At 45.2% G+C, this 24,013-nt stretch overlaps 1 protein-coding gene across 2 annotated transcripts; it reads left to right on the top strand.

Moving 5' to 3' along the window:
• The first annotated feature begins 205 nt into the window (after nt 1-205).
• RPIA (ribose 5-phosphate isomerase A) lies at nt 206-22,392 on the top strand. Of its 2 annotated transcripts, XM_058550721.1 has the most exons (9): nt 206-514; nt 7,313-7,373; nt 8,862-8,917; nt 10,596-10,655; nt 13,007-13,071; nt 14,311-14,379; nt 15,120-15,261; nt 17,037-17,136; nt 21,472-22,392. In XM_058550721.1, exons 1-9 carry the CDS (start codon nt 230-232, stop codon nt 21,567-21,569), a joined length of 936 nt encoding a protein of 311 aa, XP_058406704.1. In that variant the 5' UTR covers nt 206-229; the 3' UTR covers nt 21,570-22,392. The 2 variants fall into 2 exon arrangements, with proteins under 2 accessions (XP_058406704.1, XP_058406705.1); XM_058550722.1 differs by lacking the exon at nt 10,596-10,655.
• Nucleotides 22,393-24,013: the final 1,621 nt, after the last annotated feature.

Genomic DNA, 24,013 nt, shown 5'->3' with positions numbered 1-24,013 from the left:
AAACAGGCCGACGTGCCCAAGGCGGCCGCCGGCGATTTGAGCACCCGGTCGCGGAGCATTGTGGAGCTGGTAGTTCAGGTTGGGGCGCGGCTTCGGGCTACCGAAGCCATAGAACTACATTTCCCAGCAAGACCCGCGCAGCAGCGGGTGCGGACCGTGTACGTGAGCGACCAGACTTCCGGACCAGCCGGGGGCGGGACCGTGGCAGAGGCTGGAGTGAGGCGTAGGGATGCAGCGCCCCGCGCCCTTCAGCACCCTCTACGGGCGGGTCCTGGCCCCGCTGCCCGGGCGGGCCGGGGGCGCGGCCTCTGGCGGAGGCGGGAACGGTTGGGGCGTCCCGGGCTCCCACGTGCGGCTGCCGGGGCCCGCGGAGTTCGGGACCCGCGGCAGCGCCGGCAACACAAATACCAGTGCCGGGGACACTAAAAGCGTCTGCCCGGGCCCCTCCGCGATGTCTAAGGCCGAGGAGGCCAAGAAGCTGGCGGGCCGCGCGGCCGTGGAGAACCACGTGAGGGTGAGCAGCTCGGGGCGTGGGGCGCCTGTGCTCGCTGTGATAGGCTCATGTTGCGCGCTCTCGGCATTGCCGGGGCGCGCCTGGTTGCTGCCAGGGCCGGGGCTGCGTGAGAGGGGAGAGGGTGCGCGCTTTACCCAGGTTTAGACCCGCTTCATCCCAGCTTCTTAAAGGCCTTTTAGATATGGAATCGGTTGGGGGCAAGTCCCTTGAAAGTTGAGCTGTCTAAAGACTCCTTGTCCGGCTGGATAACACTTTACAGAGTGGAGCCTGGTAGTGTCTGACGTTTGGAGTGGGACTGGAAGGGACTTGCCGTGTGGTTTCCTTATTAACAAATGGAACATGATGAGTTCTGGAGCTGCCGAGAGGTCTGGCCTTCCCTTCAGTGTCCTGGGAAGTCAGTGGAGAGCCGGTTTGAAAAGTGCTTTGAAATTTCATTCTAAGGAGGTTCTAATTTGGCGCGCGCCCGCTTCTGAGTGTAGTCACCAGAGGGAAGGAGAGACAGAGCCAGAGGGCTTTAAACCTGCTCCCTTTGACAGTCTGGGGGACGCTTGAAGCCTGGAGGATGCTGTTCTTTAACGTCTGGTGCGGAGATGTTGTAGCTGTTACTGGGTGAGGTCGTGGCCCCACTTGTTTGTCAAGCGCCGGGTGTGGTGCTGTTTGTGGAGTCGTTTAACCTGAGTGGATTTGCTGTCACCAATCAAGTTAATTATTTTAATAATAGTACTTCGGGAGCCAAGTGGAGTATCTCTGCCCTTAGGTGGAGTTTTCTTGGCTTTACTGGCTTTTTGTCTTTTCTGCTTCTTAGAAAGTCGTATCAGATTCTCTTTTCTCCTCTAATGATAGTTCTTTACATTTGATAAAGCTTTAGTTTACTACAGTTTTGCATAGATAGATGATGTTTGATCCTCAAACAGCCTGATTAAGGGGAAGAGGCCAGTGTGGTAACCTGTGGCTCAGCGTGTTCTGTAGAAGGAATGGCCAAGGATTTTCCAGAACCCAAACCAAGTGACTCTTGTTCCAGTGCCCCAACTCCTGTTCCAGTGCCCTTCCACCAGTTCCATGGCTGCCTGCCCTGTTCTGGTGTAACTTATTCCAAATCTGGTGAGCAGTAGGATTTTTCTATGGGAATTCACAGAGATAATGTGAAATGTGTAATCTGGCTCTACTGTTGGGATTCAGTGCCTCAGCTGCAAAATTGGGACAATAAGCTGAAATTTCAAAATGCCTGGATAAAGTGTATAGTTAATAGACGAGTAAATGAAAGCTATACAATTAGAAAAGCCCTATGTGTTAGTTTTCCTATTAACCTATTTGCATCAATATTTGGTGGCACACGTCTCCCTGACCGTTGTTTTATAGTTATGTATTTGGTCAAATAAAAATCTGCAATCCCCTACCTCAGGCTAGAGCCCCCAAACACTGGATTCCAGCCACATTATTCCGTGAAGTTACCAGGTGATCCTGGGGAGATCTCTGTTGGCCTTTTGGGAGCACCTCACCCCAGTCTCAGTTGCACCCACTTTCCCTACCAAACTTCTTTCCTGAGATGCCAACACTACTTGAATTTTGTGTTTTCTGCTCTTTAACGTTGATTTATTCATTTCGTTCATTTGCCAGGTATTTATTGAGTCCTTAGTGTGTGTCAGGCAGTTGGTGTGGTGGCCAGAAATGTGGCTAAAGGGAGGAGGAGAGTCAGGTCCTGGATACTTTGCAAACAGGCTAACTAATTCAAATCCACACATATATTGAGCATAGTTATGTGCCTAATTCTCAAGGCTTAGCTGCCCTCCCTAGGGGGTATCCTTTGCCCCATCTAAGACTATATTTTTCTCTAGCACTTTGTGTCTTGAAATTGTTTACTCACTTGTGTAAGTTTATCAAGGTAGGTTGTGTACCAAGTCCTGTTGATTCCACCTTTGGAATGTTCTTAGAGCTGACCTTTCCCTTTGATCTGCCAACTTTCCTGGTTTAGGCTCTCCCCATGGCCAGAGGATTGCAGTTGCCCTTATCTTGTCTCCTCTGTAGACCTCCCAACTGATGTATGATCATCTTCTGAAGCTCTCATCTGCTCTTGTCACAGTGGCCTTCAGGTGGCCTCATCCTAAGCTTTGTGTAACACATCTGGAATGTCTGTTGCAACCTATGTACTGAGCCAGGTGGGGAGGCTACACAGATAAGAGGCTCTGGTTCTTGTCCTTAAGCCCGCAGTCTTGTTTCCTTCTAATGCTCTCTTCTCTCCCATGTTCCAGAACATTGGAAAAGTCAGATTACTGGCGTATGGTGTGTGTTTTAACATCACTGCCCTCAACCTAGAATGCTCTTTCTTGTCATGTGCCTTTGCCTCTTAAAATCATATATGTCCTTTAGGGTTTGGTTCGAAGTCCATTTCTTCCTTTCAGTTTTTCCTTAGCCTCCTAAGGGGAGGAAGGTAGCTCCTCTTTGATTCTGTAGCAGTTTATAACTCTTAGGTGCCTTATGCTGGTGTCGTATGTTCTAGTCATCTGTGTGTTTGTTTCTGCCATCCCCCTAAAGTGTAAGCTCCTAGAGGGTAGTTAACCTTATCTTCAGTCAGTGTTGATCACAGTGAGCCCTACTGGTAAATGTTCGCTGAATTGTGTGGAGTGTGGACACAAATATGGAGATTGTGGGGTTATTGGTGGTCATTTGCTTAGATTCTCTGGGGTGTCAGGTTTCCACTTCCCCTAGCCCATTGGTGTTCCATTGTGGTGACCACTTCCACGTCTGGGTGTATGGAGACCTTGGAGAGTTCTCAGCTGAATCTTTGGGGTAGCCACCCTGGACTCAGGTCTGCCTGTTTCTGGGAGTGTAGACACCCAGGATAGGTCACCATGCAGGGCCATGCTCTCCTGAAGGTCTGTAGCTCCGTTTGTTGTCTTTGGAGCCTGGGCTTTGTTTTTTGACTGGATTAACCTTGAAGAAGTTGTTGGGCAGTGGTTCCAGTTGGTCAGCAGAAGACATATTTCCAAGGTTACTACACTGGACAAGGTGATTGAAGTTTTGATGTTGCACATACAACATGTGGTTTAGCGTTGCCCATTAGAAGGGGCTTGCTCCTCCAGTAGAGCCTGCTTGGCAGCCTTCTGCTGTTGGGCACAAGCAGCCTTTGGCTACCTATGTTTGGCTTTGGCTGGGACACCGATTCCTGGGCCAGTCATTTGATTCTAAGGTAGCAGGACCACATGGTTGAAGAGCTTTGGGCCTGGCAGGCCCTTGTAATTCCTGGCCTCCTCCGAAAGCCAAGGAGGAACCTTGCACAGAGCTTGTCTGACTCACCCAACTTCACCTGTGTGCCACCTGCCTGCTGGGTGATGTGAGTGTATGGCTGAGCATGGTAATGAGGAATCTGGCAGTGAATTATTGTGTAACTAGAGCTCTCAGCTTTACGTCAGGTGTGAAGGTCAGGTCAAGCCTACCTAGGCATTAATAAGTCAAGACATTGTCGATGCAAATAATCCATAACCAATCTATAAATCAAAATTGGGGTGAGTTTATTATGAGCCAACTTTTGAGGACCATATAGCCCGGGAGAGTCCTTTCACAAAGAAATGGAGCACTCCAAAGAAGTGGGGTGTACAGAGTAGTTATATACCATCAAAGAGCATCTATCACATATGATTGCAATGTCCCTTTTACAATAGCCATGACATTGACCTGTCGGCGCTGCGATTGATGGACATGGTGGGTATCAGGTCTGCTGTCTCCATGGGCGTGGCTGTTGTCTCGAGTTGGGTGGTCATAGGATGAGCGCAGCAATCAAATACTAGCCTAGGGAGAAATGCTTATCCTTAAGGAAATGCCAATGTGGGGGAAGTTGCATTTATATCTTAAGGGCATTGTTCTTGTCTTTGGGACATGTTAATTGCTTAAAGCGGATATACAATGAATGAACAGAGGCTACAGGCCCCTTTTGGAAAAAAACAAGGTCAGGCTGAGTTAGTTTTACACCAAATGGCTTCCACATGTGCTCCAATATATCCTATTGCTCGCCATTTATTTATCAACATTTTCTCATTACTTGAAGGTTTTTACATGTTCAGATATTCAGCAATTTTGAATGTTTTTGTGTTGTGATGTACTATTTACTTGTCTTGAAGACCTTGCTGTTGAGGTTTGCCCAGGGAGCCAAATGACCATTGGATGCATCGCCTTCTTGAGGTCATCATCGCGGGTGGAATCCTGACCTAGCACAAGCTCTGCTTTGAGGGCCCCTTGGTGTATTTGGTGACTTTGGAACTATGAGCTAGTAAAGGTGATTTCCATCAGGTCACAAACACAGGGGCTGATGGGTAAAGCCTTCTGTAGGTAAAATCATGATACTTATACAAAACAAACATCTCAGAGATTTTATGTAACTCATTAAATTAATGAGGGAACGAAAAAGATGCTACAACCTGTTACAGGAAAAACCAAAGAACCTTACATTTATATGCATTCAAGAACTGTTAAAATAGGGGCCAGCCAGGTGGCGTAGTGGTTAAGTTCCTGGGCTCCGCTTCTTCAGCCGGGGGTTCGGGGTTCTCGGGTTTGGATCCCGGGTGCGGACCGACGCACTGCTTGTCAAGCCATTCTGTGGCGGTGTCCCATATAAAGTAGAGGAAGATGGGCACAGATGTTAGCCCAGAGCCAGTTTTCCTCAGCAAAAAGAGGAGGCCTGTATAAAGTGGAGGAAGATGGGCACAGATGTTAGCCCAGGGCCAGTCTTCCTCAGCAAAAAGAGGAGGGTTGGCAACGGATGTTAGCTCAGGGCTAATCTTCCTCACACACACACAAAAATTTACAAGACCTGTCTATAGGGTAGTAGTCAGTTGGATCTCACAAAACAATTAATTTGCATTTCTTTTTTTTTTTTTTTTTTGTGAGGAGATCAGCCCTGTGCTAACATCTGCCAATCCTCCTCTGTTTTTGCTGAGGAAGACTGGCCCTGGGCTAACATCCGTGCCCATCTTCCTCCTCTTTATATGGGACGCCGCCGCAGCATGGCTTGCCAAGCAGTGCGTTGGTGTGCGCCTGGGATCCGAACCGGCGAACCCCAGGCGGCCGCAGCGGAGTGTGCGCACGTAACCGCTTTCGCCATGGGGCCGGCGCCCTAATTTGCATTGTTAACAGTTATCTAGGAGTTCAAGTCTCTCTCTCGAGTTGTAAAGTGGTCTAGTCCAAGGCAAAGACCTACACTCCTGTAGGATCACATAATACCTGCAGGCTCCAGCATGCCATTGAGAGGACATCCAGTAGTCTCTTGTTCATTTCTAAGTCTTAAATTTTTCCTTACAGTGTTGGATTCACTTCTAAAGAGGGGATGATGAGTCTTAAGGTCACAGGGGGTGGTTGTGAGATTTGATTTATATTAACATTTATAAATGTTCTTGGTAGGTGCTTAATGGTAGCTGCTGCTTTGGTTTTTAGCTGTTTTGCCTTAGACTGGCAGGAGATTGCTCCCAGGAAGTTGCTTAGGAACTGAGGTCACATTAGTTCCTGACTGTTCCTACCCTGAGCTTGTTTTGCTGTTTGTGGTCTAACTGACCTCGCTGGGCCCCTACTCTGCTCCTGGTCTGCTCGTAGGTACCTTCCCCCTTTGTTAAGATGGCAGGCTCAGTAGTGTGATGCCTGTTTCTTGACCTTTGTACTCAGGAAGTGGTCTGTATCTATTACAAATCCTTTCTATTTGCAGGTGAAGACTAGTTCTCATGTTCCTAACTACGCCTTCGCCTTCTTCCCATATTGTCTGAGGCAGGCTTGTGCAAAATGAGGACCCCTTGGCATCAACTGGACAGTTGCTGATGTGAATTGCTATTTTGAGGTTACTTCAGACTCTCCCCTCTTCTGCTGACTTTAGGGGAACTCTAGATGGTGGGCTTGATGTGTCCCTGAGGTTCCCTATGATGCCACCAACTTGAAGGTGCCTGTGGTCAGTCCCCTGCCTTCTAGATGTTAAGCTTGTGTGAAAAGGCACTGAAGCCAGAAACTTCTGCTTTCTGCTCTCAGGGTGCACCTAGACTCTGTTGTTTCTTCCTAGGGCCTTTGCTTTCTGATCACCCGCCTGGGGTTGGCCAGGAATCTTTCAGTGCTCATCTGCAGGCCATTTTTGTGAGGCCAACTTAAGTTGCTGTGTATTGTAAGTAAGCCAAGCCTTTTGTCTGATAGGATGCAGAGAGTGTTGAACAGGCCTCAAATGGAGTCGCTTATGCTAAGCCCCATGTCATCAAACTGAGACTTAATTACAGTTTCGGCTCTCCCAGAAATGGAATCTTAAACCATTCGATCAGGCATTGCCTGATCAGCACTAGTTAGGTTATCTGCCTGATGGACCTCTACCATCCCCTAAAGGAAAGTAACCTTGCCATAACCAACCTGCTTTTTTGCCTTGTATGACTTCCTTCTTCCTGCTCCCTTCTGGCTGTAAAAGTCTTTCATTTTGTATAGCTCCTAGGAGTTTCTTTCTATCTGCTAGATTGGATGCTGCCCAAATCAAATTGATTTTTGCTGACACTCTTAAAATTTTTAATATGCCTCAGTTTATCTTTTAACAGGAGGAAATGGTAATGTCAGTGTCAGAGATGAAAGGAGGAGGACTGTGCTGATAAATTCCCCCAGGGCACTAGGATAAAGTGCAGCTTTGAGGTTCAGTGGTCATGTTTCTGTAAAATGGACTCGGTACCTACCTTGCACCCATGTTGGTGAATTGCTGTTCATAATAATTTTATAGTTGTAGGAAGTGGGATGAAGAGGGAGTAAAATATGGTATTAATAAGTTTTGGTTGTTCCTCCCCTTTTTGGCAGAATAACCAAGTGCTGGGAATTGGAAGTGGTTCTACAATTGTTCATGCTGTGCAACGAATAGGTATGTTCTTGGGCTGTCTCCTGGGTATTTTGTGTGGGATGATGGGGGTGGGAAGGTAGAGGAGGTGGGGAGCGGGGCACAGGTTTGGCCCCTGCCTAGCTTGGCTCCAGCAGTGTGGAGCTGGGGAGAGGGGTGCCTGCCTGAGGTCAGCTGAGTGCTTCTGCTCTTCTCTGAGAGAGGGATTCTTGGGCCTCTTGAACTATCTTTGGGGGATGCCCTGGTTTTGTTTACTCTGCTCAGCTAGAGGGGTGGAGCTGACTTATGATGAGGTCGCAACAGAATTTATCATCGTCAGTGGTCTGGTGTGTGGCTGCAAGGACCCTGAGGCAAGCCCTCTGAAGCCTGTGGGTTTCTCAGGCAAACAAATCAAGGTCAGCCAGGCTTGCCCCGTCCATGACCCTGGAGTGGATGTGAGGCGCCTGCACTTGGTGGCTGGTTCCTGCAGGTGCTGACTTCATTCTGATTAGGGCGTCTGTGTGCTTAGGAAAGGCTCAGGAATTGTTAGCCCCTGTGGCTGCTCAACAGGTTTTACTGCCCTGCTCTTGTTTGTAAGAACAAAGCCCAGAGGAGAGAGGCTTGCCTGAATGCTGATCGCTTCTTCTGGGTGCCAAGGGGCAGTGCTCAGGAGATAGTCCAGGAACGCTTTGCCTTTAAGAAGTGGTTGTGGTGCTGGTGTGATGGCTTCTGGAAGCCTTCTCGTTGGCCCTACAGGGGTTTTAGTGTTGCACACGTTTTACGTTAGCACTGTGTGTGTGGAGGATTTTAGGGTGCAAGAGTTACTGTGGATTTCATAATAGTGGCATCTAAACCTCCCAAGATGCAGACCAATGATTAAAAAGACTTGAAATTTTAATAAGACAGTTTTTTCCTTAAGACTTTTTTTTAAAAATCAAGTTTTCCTGAAAGGTACAAATCCAAAATGAATAAATAAACCCCCTTTAACTGCCCTCTGGGGCCTACGAATGATTATGTTTTTTACTAAGTGTAAAAGTCAAGTTCTCGCCTTTTCCTTGTAAAAGGCAATATAGGGAAGTAGTTAAGACTGTGGAGCTGGACTGCCTGGGATCATATCCCAGCTCTGTGACTTGTTAGCTGTGTAACCACCCAGTTACTTTACCTCTGTCTGCCTCAGTTTCTTCTCTGTAAAATGGGGATAATAGCTGTCACTTATCTGTGCGTAGTTAGGATTAAAAGAGTTCATATGTGCAAAGTTCTTTGAGTATTGCCAGGCACATACTAACAGCAAACGCTGACACTGCTCTTTCTGTGGTTGGTACTTAACCTCCTTAGACTTTGTAGTGTCCTTCTCTTGTGATGTGTGACATTGTTCACCAACTTTTTCACCAAGGGTGGGGGCACAGAATGAAAAGCAGCTGTCAGTGGGGGATAGGCCTTTGCTTTTCTGTTGGGTTTGAGCAAGTGTGCACATGACATGACAAATAAAGTGAGGAGAGTGAAAAACTACCCACACGGCTTTTGTCTCCACAGCTGAAAGAGTGAAACAAGAGAATCTGAACCTCGTCTGTATTCCCACTTCCTTCCAGGTATGTCCTGCTTTCCAGTCTGCATCTTGGCAGTTGCTGCTGAATCTCCTGGGTCCCTGAGGACATGGAGGTGTGGCTTTGGGCTGTGCAATAGGGTTGTTGTAGGTGAGAGAGTCAGAAGCAGGAGAGGAGTTTATTGACTGGGGATTGGTCCTGGGAAGTGTGGTTTTAGATGCATTCATTTTTCACTGAGTGACTACTTCAATGTATCTTGTATTAGGCACCATGGAGTATACAGAGATGACCACATGGTCTCTATCCTCAAGGCATATTATCTCCATTTATAGATGAAAAGACTGAGGCTAAAGGGCGTTAAGTAATATGTTAGTAATGCAAGTACAGTATTTTGTGTCCATGTCTAATGCTCTTTCACCATAAAATAGTAGGGGCTGGTGAGGAAAGCAGTAGGGCCAGTTAAATGTGGGGAAAGATAAGGGAAGAGCACACTTCGGGAAGGGAAGGAAGAGAGGTGCCCAGATAGAGCCATCTCCTGTCCCTCATCTGGCCATGGTGGGGAAGGATATGTGTATAATCCCATTGGATTTGTGGAGAGGATACTATGAACTGAGGTTAAAGGTTGGAATTGAGGATGGTTGGTTCTCCTGTGACTTTGTGGACTTAGTTTTAGACAGCTAGGTCTTGGGAAACTCTCCCAGTCCTGGAGATTCAGTGCTGGCAGCCTGAAGGGAGAGAGTGGTTAAGGGGCTGAGAGGTTCTTTCTAAGCAGGTGTGTGCCCCAGCCTGTCAGAATAGGGAGTGGAGGAGGGATTCCAGGTAGATAGGATAGGGAGTTAGGAGAGTACATACTGTAAGAGCTTCCTTGAAGTTAAATCCCTTGGGGACCCTGAACAAGATGAGTGGGCACCCAGGGGACCAAAGACAATACTGTAATTCCTGCTTAGTGCTAGAAAATGAGTGGTTTTACATTGCCTCTTTTGGGGGGCTGGCCCCTTGGCGTAGTGTTTAAAGTTCCGTGTACTCTGCTTTGGTGGTCTGGGTTTGTGGGTTCGGATCCTGGGTGCAGACCTACACCACTCATCATGCCAAGCTGTGGCGGCATCCCACATACAAAATAGAGGAAGATTGGCACAGATGTTAGCTCAGGGCTAATCTTCCTCACCAAAAAAAAAAAAAAAAAAACAAAAAAGAGCAACGTTGCCCTGCCTTTGAAATCCTGCTGTCCTGATGAGATGCTTTTAAAGTCAGTGGAAATCATAAAACATCACACAGTTTTATTTGCATGATAGAATATCACACTGAACTGTATGCAGTTTATATCATTTTTCTAACACCATCTCGGTTAGATATCTGTTGCTATGGAACAAATTACCTCCAAACTTAGCAGCTTAAAACAACAATTTATTATCTCATAGTTTCCAAGAGTCAGGAATCTGGAGTGGTTTAGCTGGGTGGTTCTGGCTTCTGGTCTCTTGTCAGGTTGCACTTAAGCTGTTGGCCTGTGCTGCAGTCATCTCAAGACTCCGGCTCCTGGGATGAATTAACTTAGTTTTGCCATTCATGGGGCTAGATCTTCTACCTCTTGGTGGGCCAGGTTGGGAATTGGGAGGGAGCCTTGGTCAGGACTCACTGTTTGACACTTAAATCCAAAAGAATTCTGAGAATCCTTGTCACGTGCTCAGAGTAAATGGTTATGGGCACTTTTTCCTGTCCTCTGCAGGCCCGTCAGCTCATCCTGCAACACGGTTTAACTCTCAGTGACCTGGATAGACACCCAGAGGTAAGAGTCAGTCTGCTGTGTCTTTCTGTCTCCTTTTTTATGGCTGTCACTTGTTCATGGGCTCTGGCTATCTCGTGACTCTAGGAGAAAGGTCAGTTAGTTATACTAGCTTTTCTCCTGAGACCTTGAGTATTAATCCTGGCTGGGGTCACAAGTGGAGAAGTGCTTAGTTTCCAGTATATTCCCTGTGGTTTAAGTGTGAGGGCTCAGTAAGAGTGTAGTGAAGGGGGATTTGTCAAGTCCAAGGCTGGACCCAGGGCTTCCTGCAGTCCTTGTACAGAGGTAGAAGAGTGAGCTGGCCCATGCAGCTTACCGCTAAGTGGAGATAAGAAGTAATCATCTGAGGCAGCCATGGACGTTTGGAAACAGATTAAAATTGAGTTTTATGGTAAAGATGGTTAAACACACAGGCAAATCCAGAGGAGATTGAATTGATGAGGGGGAGCAGCATGGTCATAGCTAACATTTACTGAGCCCTTACTGTATACCAGGCATGGTGCTCAGTGCTGTACCCATAGTAAACTAATCTCCAGTAGTCTTGTGGGTGGATACCATTATTATCCCATTTTATAAATATGAAGAGGGCACAGAGAAGGCAAACCATTTGCCTAAGTCCACGCTTTGCGTAAGTGGCAGAGCCAGAATTTGAATTCGGGTGATTCTGGCTATAGAGCAGTGCTACTTAGAAGGGCTTTGTGGGAAGAGGTAAAGTTTGAGCAGAGCTGTGAAGGCTGGGTGGAAAGGGCAGGAGAGAGCATTCCCAAGCAGAGTAGATGGGAACCACGGGAGCAATTCCAGGCAGCAGGTGGGCATATGTGGACAGTGCCCAGATTGGCTGGAGAAATTAGGAGCAAGTGAGTGGAATGTGGTGGTGCACAGTGGGGGAAAGGGTAGGGGCCAGGCTGGATTGGAATAGTGGGGCAGGATGATGGTGGCCCCAAACCCACCGGGGTGGGTGAGGCCTGATGGTGATCTAGTATACAAAGGCCTTGGGTTAAGGAAGAACCATGGGAAGGGCTTACTGGGAGATTTCTGGGGGCAGAGCCAGGGCGCAGGCTGAATCAACTGTTAGCATTGTGAGGAGAGTGATTTGGGCTGAAGATGGGCCTGTAACCCAGACAGAAATGGTTGCAGCCTTCTAGGCCCCAGAGAGTTGCCACAGTGCAGCCCAACCCTGGGCTTATTGCAGGGTAGGGGAGGAGCAGTGCAGGCCTCAACTTCAGACAAAGGGCAGGTCTGTAAAAGGATGGAAGCAAGAGTGCCGTGCTGAAGCATTGTGGGCCATGCTGGCCATGCCGGGCAAGTTCTAACTGCAGCTTGAACTGAATTTGTACCCTGAGGTTTTTTTTTTTTTTTTTGTGAGGAAGATTGGCCCTTAGCTAACATCCGTTGCCAGTCTTCCTCTTTTTGCTGAGAAAGTTTAGCCCTGAGCTAACATCTGTGCCCATCTTCCTCTATTTTGTATATGGGATGCCGCCATAGCATGGCTTGATGAGTGGTGCATAGGTCCGCACCTGGGATCTGAACCTACGAACCCTGGGCCACCAAAGCAAAGTGTGCAAGCTTAACCACTACACCACTGGGTCAGCCCCTGTATCCTGAAGTTTTTTATATTGCTGTTTTACAAACTGTACTTGAAGCTCCCACGTTGTCCATGCAGAGTACCAGGAGTGATGAGAAATACATAGTTTCCTTGATTTTGAATTTTGAAAGATGAATGAACCCATTAGCCCCTCAATTGATTTTGGGGCTGAGAATGGAGCTTCCTAATAGAGGAAGTGTGCAAGCCCAGACAGGTGCTTTGGTGGGGTCGTAGTAGGGTTGCCTCAAATAATTTCCAATTCCAGATCACATCACATGTGTGTCAGCTTTATAACTCTTCACTGGCTCTTTGCCTGTGTTTTTGCCACATTAATATGGAGACTTCTGAATCAGTGTTTCTCAGCCTTTTTTTTATTATTGCTGCTTTCATTGAAATTCTAATACCACAGATATGCTGTATATCTCTTTCTGTACTTGGGGATGATGTCACTCATGTTGAGATTGCATGCTCTCAGTAATTCCAGCTCGTCCACAAAGAAGCCCATCAAAGAGAAAAGGGAGTGTAATGTTGTAGGTAAGAGCTGGATCCGGATTTGGTTCCCAGGCCCCGTATTTGTTTCCTGGTGACCCTAGTGGAACAGTTTCACCTCTCAGAGCCTCAGTTTCTTGATTGGTTAAGTGGGAATAACTGTACCTAGCTAATAGGGCTGCCAAGGATTCAATGGGCTATTGCATGTTCAAACTTTGCTGAGAGCCTCCCCTCAAAAGGCTCTTAGTGGTTTTTGTATCTTCCCATCCCCCCAACACAGATTGACCTCGCCATTGATGGTGCTGATGAAGTAGATGCTGACCTCAATCTCATCAAGGGCGGTGGGTGAGTGTGGTGAGGACTTTCTTGCTAAAGAGTATCTGCCAGTTAATCTTGAGCAAAGCCAAGTGGAATACAGAAGAAACAAATTGCCACTGTGGTGTATGTGAGTTTGTTTTTCTACTAGGATGTTGATAGCATATGGCTATGGAGCCAGCTTTGCATTTCTGCCCCTTGGTAGCAATCTGGTGACTAGGAATCTGGGCCTCTTTAGTGAAATTATTCATCTTTAATGGGTTCTCTGTGTCTGCAATCTTCTGCTGATTCAAACGTCAAAAACTGTACAGGCTAAACCAAACATATTATTGGGGTAGATTATTAGGTCTGTGGGCACCAGTGTGTGATCTTTGCTTTAAAGCTGCGTTTACGTCTGTTAGCAGTTAATGATATATTTATTCATTCATTTGGAGAACGTTTATTGGGTGTTTCTTAAGTGTTGATTTAGAGGGTAGGGAATGGTGAGTTGAAGAAGGTGAAGTCCTTTTCTGCTGGGTTCTAATAATCAGAGCATGGAATGACACAAAATGCCTTTAAAATCTCACTGTGCTTTCTCTGCTTCCTCACCCTATCAGATAGCGAATGCAGCAGGTTGTTCAATGCTTGTCCTTCTCAAGTTACAGACCCTGCCATTCATGTCCTGCTCAGATGACTTCTCCCTAAGCACAGTGCTTCCTCTCAGATGCATCTTAGATGGGATTATGCCTGGCCTGACTGGGGAACCATTTCTCCCAGACGCAGGCTAATGTTTCCATCGTCTATTTACTACTAGAAGCAGCTTGTCTTAGCCACAGTCATACCATAGTCTGGGTGGCTTTGATAACAGAAACTTATTTCTCACAGTTTGGAGGCTCTTGGCTTGCAGATGGCTGCCTTCTCACTGTGGCCTGACATGGCGGAGAGAGAGAGAGTAAGGGAGCTCTCTAGTGTCTCTTCTTAGAAGGACTCTAATCCTATTAGACCAGGACCCCACCCATATGACCTAATTTAACCATAATTCCTTAGAGGCCTCATCTTCCAAATATAGTCACATTGGGGGTCAGGGCTTCAACATATGAATTTTGAGGGGGACGCAGTTCAGTCCATTGCATAGCATGATGAAGTGGGGGATGTTCTGCTAAGAATTAAAAATTAAATTTCTCTTTAAGTGCCAGAATTGGGTGGATTTGGGTTTCCTGTATCTGACCTTAGTTCCTAAATTTGAGTTTTTGTCTTACCCCGTGTTCATTTGCTTCTTCCCATCCCCAGAGGCTGCCTGACCCAGGAGAAAATTGTGGCTGGGTATGCCAGTCGCTTCATCGTGATTGCTGATTTCAGGTACAATGTTCAGTGTTCTGAACTGTCCACTGAGTAGGTAGATCAGACCCCAGGCCTCGTCCCCATTTTATAGAGGAGGAAGTAGAGAAATGAGGGGACCGTCTGACTTTCTGAGACTGATGGCTAGGACTTAGGGCAGTGTCTTGCAGGATTGTGTTCTGCTTTCATGCTGAAGGTAGGTGTTGTATTTCACGTGTCCATGGGAAGGAGGAGGAAACAGCTTGTCACCCTTGTTAACAGAGCGTGTGCTCATATATCACTCATTTGATCCTTGAAGGGAGTCTCAGAGGAAGCAGAGCAAGCCCTGCCCACAGACAGTGACTCAGCACACCCTGCTTCCTCTGGGGCTACACGTGACTTGTGTGATGGACAGTGTTTGACCAGGCTCTCAGATTCTCTTTCAAGGAGTCTGGTAGAAGGCACTTGTGCTGAGCATGTTAATTAAAAGGAAAATGTATTTACTTAGGAAAGATTATAGCTGTGGGAAGAACATAAATAATAAACACCTGTATAACCACAAGCCAGTCATATCTAATTTTAACATTTTCTTTGTATTTACTTCAAATACCTCTTTTCTTAAATAGTAAAACATAGCCAGTATGTTTGAAGCCCTGTATACTTGTCCCTGCTCGCTTCCCTTGCCCTCTCACCATATAATTAACCCCATGCCTGAATTTGGTGTTTATTTGTACCATTGAACTTACTTACATTTATTGTACTTTTTGACTCTTTCTTTCCAGGAAAAATTCAAAGAACCTTGGGGATCAGTGGCACAAGGGAATCCCCATCGAGGTCATCCCAATGGCCTACGTCCCAGTGAGCCGAGCTGTGACCCAGAAGTTTGGGGGCGTGATCGAACTTCGAATGGCCGTCAACAAGGCAGTAAGTGGCCAGGGAGGCTTCAGGAGGGCATTGTAGGCTCTAGGTGTGGTGTCCTCCTTTCTGCTTTGGTTAGGTCCTCTGTGCCTAGACTGAGCAGTCAGCTTTCATTTATTTTTAATCAGTTTATTGGTTTATTTTTAGAGTGCTGGCTTTATTGGTTTCTATATTCAAACTCATGTAGATAAGACTGTACTTAGTGCAGTGCATATCCTCTGTACAAACTGGGGAATGATTCTTTCTCTCCCCTTTGGGTCTGACCCTCCTCAGGTGATCTGACCTTTGTACCTGAGGCCTGGACCACCCTGATTGACAGCTGCTAAAAACAGGCTTTGGGAAGCCCCCCTGGGGCAGAAAGTTTTTCAAGTTTAGTGATATAATTTTCTTTTTTCCTCCTCTTTTCTCATTCTGTGGTTAAATGTGACAAGAAGTAGAGTTTCTTGGGGAATGTGAACCCCTCCCCAGAGATACACTCCAGATATGTAATCCAAATGTTTCTCTTCAGCTGCTAAAGTGGGTTGAACAGAACTGTTTTTTCATCTTATATTTAAATAAGCAAACAAGCAAAAGTAAAAATCCAAAAACTAACTGTAGTTAGAGACATAACTACATAGAAAATTTGGAAGATATAGAAAACAAATTATCTGTAACTCTACCCTGATGAATTTTTATTTTGATATGTTTTCTTCTTGGTGTTTCTGTGACTTTTTAAAAATCATAGTCCTAATCATAGTGGTCGTACAGCACTCTGACTCAGGCTCCCTTTGTAGCTGAAAGGCCAGGAGGGGATTGTTGGAGGTTCTCTCTCACAGCTGGGGTTACTGCAGCATCCGCCTTTGTGGCGTTCTTAACTGACCTCCCACCCCTTCTCTTCCAGTCTGCAAGGGAGTCCTGGTTTCCTTGCCTTTGACTGTAGTGTTCTGTCACCACTTCTGATCCTAAACGCTTTCTAGTGCCCACAGTGGGTTAATGAACGAAAACTACCTCCTGCTTGTTTGACCTCAGAACCCATGTCTGCTTCCTGTCTTTTTGATGGGACTGCCTGGTCGGGGAGGTGATGGGTGAAATAGCAGTGTCTTGTTTTGCGTTACTGATGGTACTTAATGTGAAGCTGTGAGAACCTTACATCATGTTGGTAGCCTGTTCTGTTGCTGTAGTTTTTCACTCTAATAACGGCTAAGAATTGTTGAGCCTTTACTGTAAGGGCTTTCCCATGTGGTTTATACATAAGCTGCCTTAGGAAGTATATATCATTATCCCTTTATTGCGGTGGAAGAATGTAAGGCTCACAGAGGTTGATGGCTCCTCTGAGATCTATACCTACGTGGCTTTTTTTCTTTTTTGTGAGGAAGATTAGCCCTGAGCTAACATCCATGCCAATCCTCCTCTTTTTTTGCTGAGGAAGACTGGCCCTGAGCTAACATCTGTGCCCATCTTCCTCCACTTTATGTGGGACGCCGCCACAGCATGGCCCAACAAGCGGTGTGTTGGTGCGCACCCGGGATCCGGACCTGGGCCGCCAGCAGCGGAGCGCGCAAAATTAACTGCTACGCCACGGGGCCGGCCCTATACCTCTGTGGCTTTAAGACTCAGATTTTGACTCCAAAGCTCCTGCTCAGTACTACTTTGTAGCACTGCCTTCTAGAAAGCACGAAGCGGGAGTACTGGTTGGAGTGCATTAATTCAGATGCTTATCTTTGGTTATCACCTCCACTTTTCTGCCTCTCTCTGCCTACCTGTATCCACATCCTTTGTAAATGTGGCAAATTATCTTCTAGGGTCCTGTGGTGACGGATAATGGGAATTTTATCCTGGACTGGAAGTTTGACCGGGTACACAAATGGAGTGAAGTGAACACAGTTATCAAAATGATCCCAGGTAATGTGAGTGGTGTTCACTGAGTGTAGACACCTATGCCCTTCATAACTGTCCTCAGCCTTTGGCCATAGGAGCACAATGGACGTGGGCTTTGTAAGACTTGGTTGGAAAGAGGAATTTCCTTTATACCATGTTTGGGGTTTCTAACTTCATGCTTCTGCCTTTTCCTCCCAGGAATAGTTATTGCTTACCTAGCAACTTTGTTGGTTGTGCATTTCACAACCCGTTTCAGTTGGGATAGGCCTGGAGCTGATAGAGTGTCAGAGAGGGCTTGCCTTGAAATAAGTCTGCTCTCTCCTCATAGAGCCTTTCCTTCCAGGAGCTTGACTGTAGCCTCTTTGATTTTTATGGGCTTGATTGCAGCCTCTTTGATTTTTATGGGCTTGACTGTAGCCTCTTTGATTTTTATGGGCTCGCTTGTTAAGCAGTGGGGAAAAATGACTCAATTCACTCACACTCGTTGGATACATAACCACAGGCAAGATGCTGTGCCACATTACAGGGAATGCTCCCATCTATAGAACATGGAGTCTCCCTCAAGGAGAGTTGATGTAAACCAGTTGAAGCTGTGCGTGGCTGTGTGGCAGCCATGCCCACGAGTAAGATGGAATGAGCTAAATTCTGCTAGAGGAATACCGAGAGTCTAGAGTGCACATAGGGTGCTTCTTTTTTGGGGAATGTAGGGAAGTTCCATGGGGAAGAGGTGGCTTTTGACCTATGCCCTAGCATAGCGTGATCTAGACACTGTGCTAAGTGTTTAAAGATGGTCTCATTTGATTCTCCATTTTGATGAGATAGTTACAGAGGAAGATGTGGATGGAGGAAGGTTCAATGATTTTCCCAAGGACTGCAGTGCCAAGATGGGAGCCCTAGATTCTCTGCCTCTAGACCGTAAACTTTTAGTCCTTACTTCCTTGAGTGCTAGGTTGAGGAGGGGTTGTGTGACGTGAATATTTGGAGCAGTGGAGAGCCTCTAATGCAGCTTGTACCAGGGATCTGGGGCCCTGGGTAAAGGCTGGGTGGATGGTGTGGAGGTGAATTATGAGTCCAGACCTGAGGAGGTATTGAGGGCTCATACGAGGGGATTAAAAGGAGAAGGCAGATGTGAGAGATACCAGTCTTATGATATTGAGAGGCTAAGATTCTAACTGGAAATATTCCATGACATGGAATGGGCCAGAACTGGCTAATGAGGCTGATAAGGGTTAGCCGATTGTAGTGGCTGTGAGTGGATTTTGGAGCAGACTGCCTGGGTAAGGATCCTAACCCAGCCTTGCTCCATCAGTGTGACCTTTGAGCAGTTAGTTAACATCTCTGCCTCAATTTCTTCCTCTGTGAAAAAGGCTAATACTAGTACCTACCTCACAGGATTGTTGGGAGGATTAAATGAGTTAAAGTGGTGCCTGGGAGACAAGGGAGTGTTTGTTGAATGAATAAGTATTCCTAGGAAGAAAGGATACTATCTTCACCATTAATTAAATATGCTAGATTCTAAGTTATCCATGCTATTTGGGAATGAAAATGGTGTGAATATATGCCATGTAATGAAGAGCTAATTCTTCCAACCATTCCTTAGTCTGCTATTTTAGTCTTCTAATGACAGTCTTTTTACGTCTGTCTTTTTAAGTCTGATTTATTAAGTAAAAAAGATGAAGTGAATTATGGTTATTCTCTCACTTAGTGTTAACTTCTTAGTGAAAGAACTAAAGAGCTGAAAGGCAGGAAGAAGAGAATACATAGAGGTCACTATTGGTACAGTGGAGAATTTGTCCTTAATGATAATGCAAACAAACTCAGGGGACTGTGGAGGAAATGGCTCACCAGTGTCAGCTGCAGGTGGATTTCTTGCAGTGCCCACTAGGTAGCTCTGTTGCTCCTGCTCAGACCTTTCTTGGCTTATTGAGACATTGAGATGACCTTCATGAGGAAATTTCTCCCATATTTGCTCTCCACGCAAGTAGGTAGAAGCTACATCCTAGAGGAGTTCTGAATTTTATTAGGAACCTAAGGTGAAGAAAATGAAAAAAGAGAGGCTAGATATTAAATCATCTAGTACTGTGCCCCCAAGATCATCAGTGTGGCTTGTTCTCTTTCTCTTCCCGATTTGGTCCATTATAATACTTGCTGCTGGACCAAGGTCAAGGGAGGAGAAGCAGGGCGTTTCCCTGTCTGTCCCTGTCGTCCTGTCCTTGTCCCATGTACATTCGTGTATGTGAGGACACTTAGAGGACAGCTGAACTGGTGCGTGGCTGATCACTCCCTTGGATGTTCCATTGGGTTACACCCAGAGCAGAGAGGCTCTATAGAAGGGCCAAAGCTAGTGGGCTTCTTTCCCCCGTGTTCACATTCAGCCACCTCTGCCCTTTCCACTATTTTTGAGGTAGAGGCCAGGGAGGGTGATTCAGTCGCTTGCAGCATCGATAACCTGAAGAGAGGTTGCTCTAAGATCAGAGCTTAGACTGCTGCCTTTCATCTCTGCTCTTTCTTTGAAGCCTTTTCTGAACCTGGTTTGACTTTCTTTTAGATCAGGCGGAAGCTGTCACCTTGTATTACAGAGTTTTTGAAAAGGATGGCCTCTGAGTGGCCACTTTGCTTATCTTTGGGAGGCTCCAGTTGTGTCAGCACAATTTCAGCAGCTCTTTTCTCCACCTGATGGCTTCGCATTGCTGATGGATGATTTTATTGATGTCTTGGGGGCTGTCTTCGGAAGTGTTAATTTTATTTATCTTTTGTAATTTACATTGTTGAAAATTACAAGAGTAAACAGTGAGAAGTCTTTTCCTTCCACCCCTCCACCTTTCCCCTGTCTGGAGGCAGCCAATGTTACCAAAATTGTGTGTCCTTGAGTTGGTCTTTCATAAATGCAAATCAACCTCTCCCCACCCCATCCTTTTTTACACAAGTGATGGTACACTAGATAGGTGTTTTGCTTCCTACCTTTTTCCATCTTGGAAATTATTATATAATGGCTCACAAAAGAGCTTCTTCTTTCTTCTTTTTAAAATAATGGCATGACATTCCGTTTTATGGCTGTCACATAATTTACTTAACCAGATCCCCACTAGTGGATATTTGTTTCCAGTCCTTTGCTAGAAGAGAATTACTAGATCAAAGGATAAGATTATCTGATTTCACTAGATGGTGCTAAATTGCCCTCCATGGGTTGTACCACTTAGTTCATCCTTCCACTAGCAACATAGGCAGGTGCCACTTTCCCTACACACTGGTCCGTCAGACTTTTTTTCTGATAGTTGAACTGTGTTATCTCATTGTAGTATGTGTGTATATATGTAAATATTTTTGGTAAAGATTGCTTACAACTGTAGTTAATTCTCATTGCTGAATAGTACTGCGTGTTTATGCGTATGAAAAAACATGTTTGTATATCCATTCTGCTCTTGATGGGCATTTGGGTGTTTCCAGTTTTTAGCTGTTAGGAAAGTGCTGCTGTGAACATTTTTATACATGTCTTTTGATGACTGTATGTATGTCTAACAGTTGTATATATACCTAGGAGTAGAATTGCTGGATCATTAGGTATGAGTGTGTTTAGCTTTAGAAGATGTACTAACATTTTCCAAAGTGATTTTGCCAGATTACTCTCACTGTCAGTGTGTGGGAGTGTCTTTGCATCCTAGTCAAATTTTATTATACTCATCCTGGTGAGTGTGTAGTGGTATCTTGTAGTTTTAATTTGCATTCCCTTTTGACTAATTAGTTTGAGCACCACTTTTTATGTTTATTGGCCATTTTGTACAGCCATTTTTGTGAAGTGTCTTTAAGTCTTTTGCCCATTTTTCTACTAGATTGTCTTACTGATTTGGAGAGAGTATATATTTTGATGTAGGTCCTTTGTTAGGTGTATATATATTGCAAATATCTTCTTGCACTCTGTGGGGAAAACATCTAAGGCTGATAGTGTGATTGAAAATAACTGGGAGTAAGGGTTACTTAGAATAGTCACGGAGGGTCTCTCTGAAAAGATGGCTTGTCATCTGATATCTGAAGGACAGAGAAGAACCAGCCCTTTGAAGGGCTCAAAGATGCCTAGTCCAGCAAAGGGAATAGCATGAGCAAAGGCTCTGAGGCAGGAAAAAGCTTGGCACATTTGGGTATAGAAAGAAAGCCACGATGGGAGAGGAGAAGGGGATTGCAAGAAGAAATAAAAATAATCAGAATCTCTTTTCATTGTTATGTGAGAGGGAAAGGCTTTAGATTTGTCATTTTGACCAGTGCTGCTCGTGGGAGTTGCTCCTACTGACTCTCTGATCCTTGATTGTCTTCCTGCCTTGGGAAGCTGAAACTTAATGCTTCTTTCCGTGCTTTGTCCTGCAGGCGTAGTGGACACAGGCCTGTTCATCAACATGGCTGAGCGAGTTTACTTCGGGATGCAGGACGGCTCAGTGAGCGTGAGGGAGAAGCCTTTCTGTTGACCCTGCAGGAGCGGAGTGTGTTCACCTTGAGTCCCCAGCCCACAGCCGAGGTGGACATGCCTCTCCAGGAGCCCTTGCCTTAATGTGTCTGTGCCAGGTGGACAGCTGGCAGGGTAGAGGGTTGGATTAAATCCAGTCTTTTGAAGTATTGTTATTAAATGTCTTTTTAAAAAGAGAAATATAAACATATATTTTTACTATTAAAAATAGATTTTTTTTATAATGTAGGACTTGATTTCATGTTTTATATGAAATATTTACCAAAAGAAAGAAGGGGACTATCTTTTAAACTTTTAACTTGAGCCTGCTGGTTAAGCTTCTGAATATTGGGTTTGCTGAGAAATGTAAATCAAACCTTTTCTTTAAACTGGTAACATGAAGGGCCCAGCCAGCAGTGATTCCCTGATGCCTTACTGGAAACATTAGAGTTTACTTTTCTACCACACTCTGTTTTGTTTTTAGTTTTTCTTCTGATCATGCACAATACCTGGTTACGTATTTTAAGACGAGGTTTACAAAGGTCTGGTGAGTGGTGCAGTGTGGTGTGTAGTGACTCGGTGTAAACTATCAGGGAGAAAATGTGGTGGTGGTTCTGTTAAGATCAGGGGGTTCGTTCAGACCCCTGTTGTTTGAAGCAATTGCGCAGAAATACTTGCCAGTACTGCCAAAGCACTGCTGTGAAATGTGAAATACTTTTTAATGATTGTCTTTTTGTTAATATTTTTTCCATTGCTTTATTATTACTTGCATGATTTGGCATCAGAAGTTGTCACCTCTTTATATTGTTTGAAAGTTGAAATAAAACAGTATGGTGCCATTTTGACTCTTTGTCTTCAGTATAGAATTTGCAGTAGATTTGCAGTATAATAGGAATCAATTTTGCTCACTCAGTTGATGTCGGATCTTTGATAAGGGGTGGAATTCACTCAAGAAATCTTGAGCCAAAGAGTAAGTAAATATTTCCTTTATTTCTGAGAGAGCTTGACGTCAGTTTTATTCCCTAGACCTTTGTCAAGTAAGACATTAATTTTCTTTGTTAATAGAGGATTGTTCAACATAGCTGAACAAAAGTCACGGATTATCCCCAAGTTTATGTTAGTTCAAACTTTAGTCGTGGGAGCTGACAAGCAGTTAAATGGGTCACCTGAATTCCCTCTTCATTCTCTGCTCTCTAATCTTCACAGTTTGCCTAATGAGCAATGGACTATCCAGAAAGCCTCATAGGCAGGGAGAGGAAAGGCCGTGATCAGCTCAGTGATAATTCTAGATGGGACTTGAATCCATCCTGTTGTAAAGGTGTTGGTGCTGAGAGCTCTGGATTTCCCTGTGCTGACTTTGCACAATACTTGGCACAGGCATTTCACTGGGTTTGCCCTCTGTTTTGAAGGCTGGATTATAGCTACCAAACTTGTCAGTATCTAAATTCCTGCCGAATCAAGTTGCAGAATAAAAGTTAATCAGGACTAAGCATTGAAGAGGCTTTTTTCCTTGCTGAATTCCTCTTTTTCTTCGCTCTCAAGGTGCTTTTCAAAAATACTTGCCCCACACATTGTTAGGAAACCTGTTGTTAGGAGTACTTTCGTTTTCTTCAAGACTGTTTTTGTCTGGATGATAGGTAAGTTTTGCACAAAATGGGCACTAGATCTTTGCTGAGAAAACTTGATAGAACTGATTTTTTTATTGATGTTTTAATAGTTTTTAACATTGTAAAATTTTGGGTTGTACATTTTTGTTTGCCCATCACCATATATATGTCTCCCTTCATCCCTTGTGCCCACCCCCTACCCCCATTGCCCCTGGTAACCACAATACAGTTTTCTCTGTCCACGAGTTGGTTTATATTCCACATATGAGTGAGATCATACAGTGTTGGTCTTTCTCCTTCTGGCTAACCTCACTTAACATAATACCCTCCAGGCCCATCCATGTTGTTGCAAATGGGACGATTTTGTCTTTTTTTTTATGGCTGAGTAGTATTCCATTGTATATATATACCACATCTTGATCTAATCATCAGTCGAGGGACACTTAGGTTGCTTCCACTTCTTGGCTATGGTGAATAATGCTGCAATGAACATAGGGGTGCATAAGCCTCTTTGCATTGTTGATTTCAGGTTCGTTGGATAGATTCCCAGAAGTGGGATAGCTGGATCATAGGGCATCTCTCTCTTTAATTCTTTGAGGAATCTCCATACCGTTTTCCATAGAGGTTGCACCAGTTTGCATTCCCACCAGCTGTGTATGAGGAAATAGAACTAATTTTTTAAATGATCCTTTAAAGCTCTTGTGGTGTGGATTAAATTCAGGGATAAAGATAAACAACAAAGTTAAACTGGGGTTCTGAAAAACACCTGCATGCTCTAGATCACATGTAAATTTTCAGCGGGTTTCACAGGCATTTGCACCTGTGACTGAACTACAGTTCCTTTATGTGTTAATGTGAG

This window comes from Diceros bicornis, chromosome 12 (assembly GCF_020826845.1).
Source record: "Diceros bicornis minor isolate mBicDic1 chromosome 12, mDicBic1.mat.cur, whole genome shotgun sequence".
Taxonomy (NCBI): Eukaryota; Metazoa; Chordata; class Mammalia; order Perissodactyla; family Rhinocerotidae; genus Diceros; species Diceros bicornis.
This window is presented reverse-complemented; position numbering and strand designations above follow the sequence as displayed.

What these genes read in the sequence shown, in the direction of transcription:
- RPIA (XM_058550721.1), top strand. Translation starts at nt 230, where the DNA reads ATGCAGCGCCCCGCGCCCTTCAGCACCCTCTACGGGCGGGTCCTGGCC. An exon ending in AATCTCATCAAGGGCGGTGG is followed by an intron (nt 13,072 to 14,310) that starts GTGAGTGTGGTG and finishes TCCCATCCCCAG; the next exon opens with AGGCTGCCTGACCCAGGAGA. An exon ending in ATCGTGATTGCTGATTTCAG is followed by an intron (nt 14,380 to 15,119) that starts GTACAATGTTCA and finishes CTTTCTTTCCAG; the next exon opens with GAAAAATTCAAAGAACCTTG.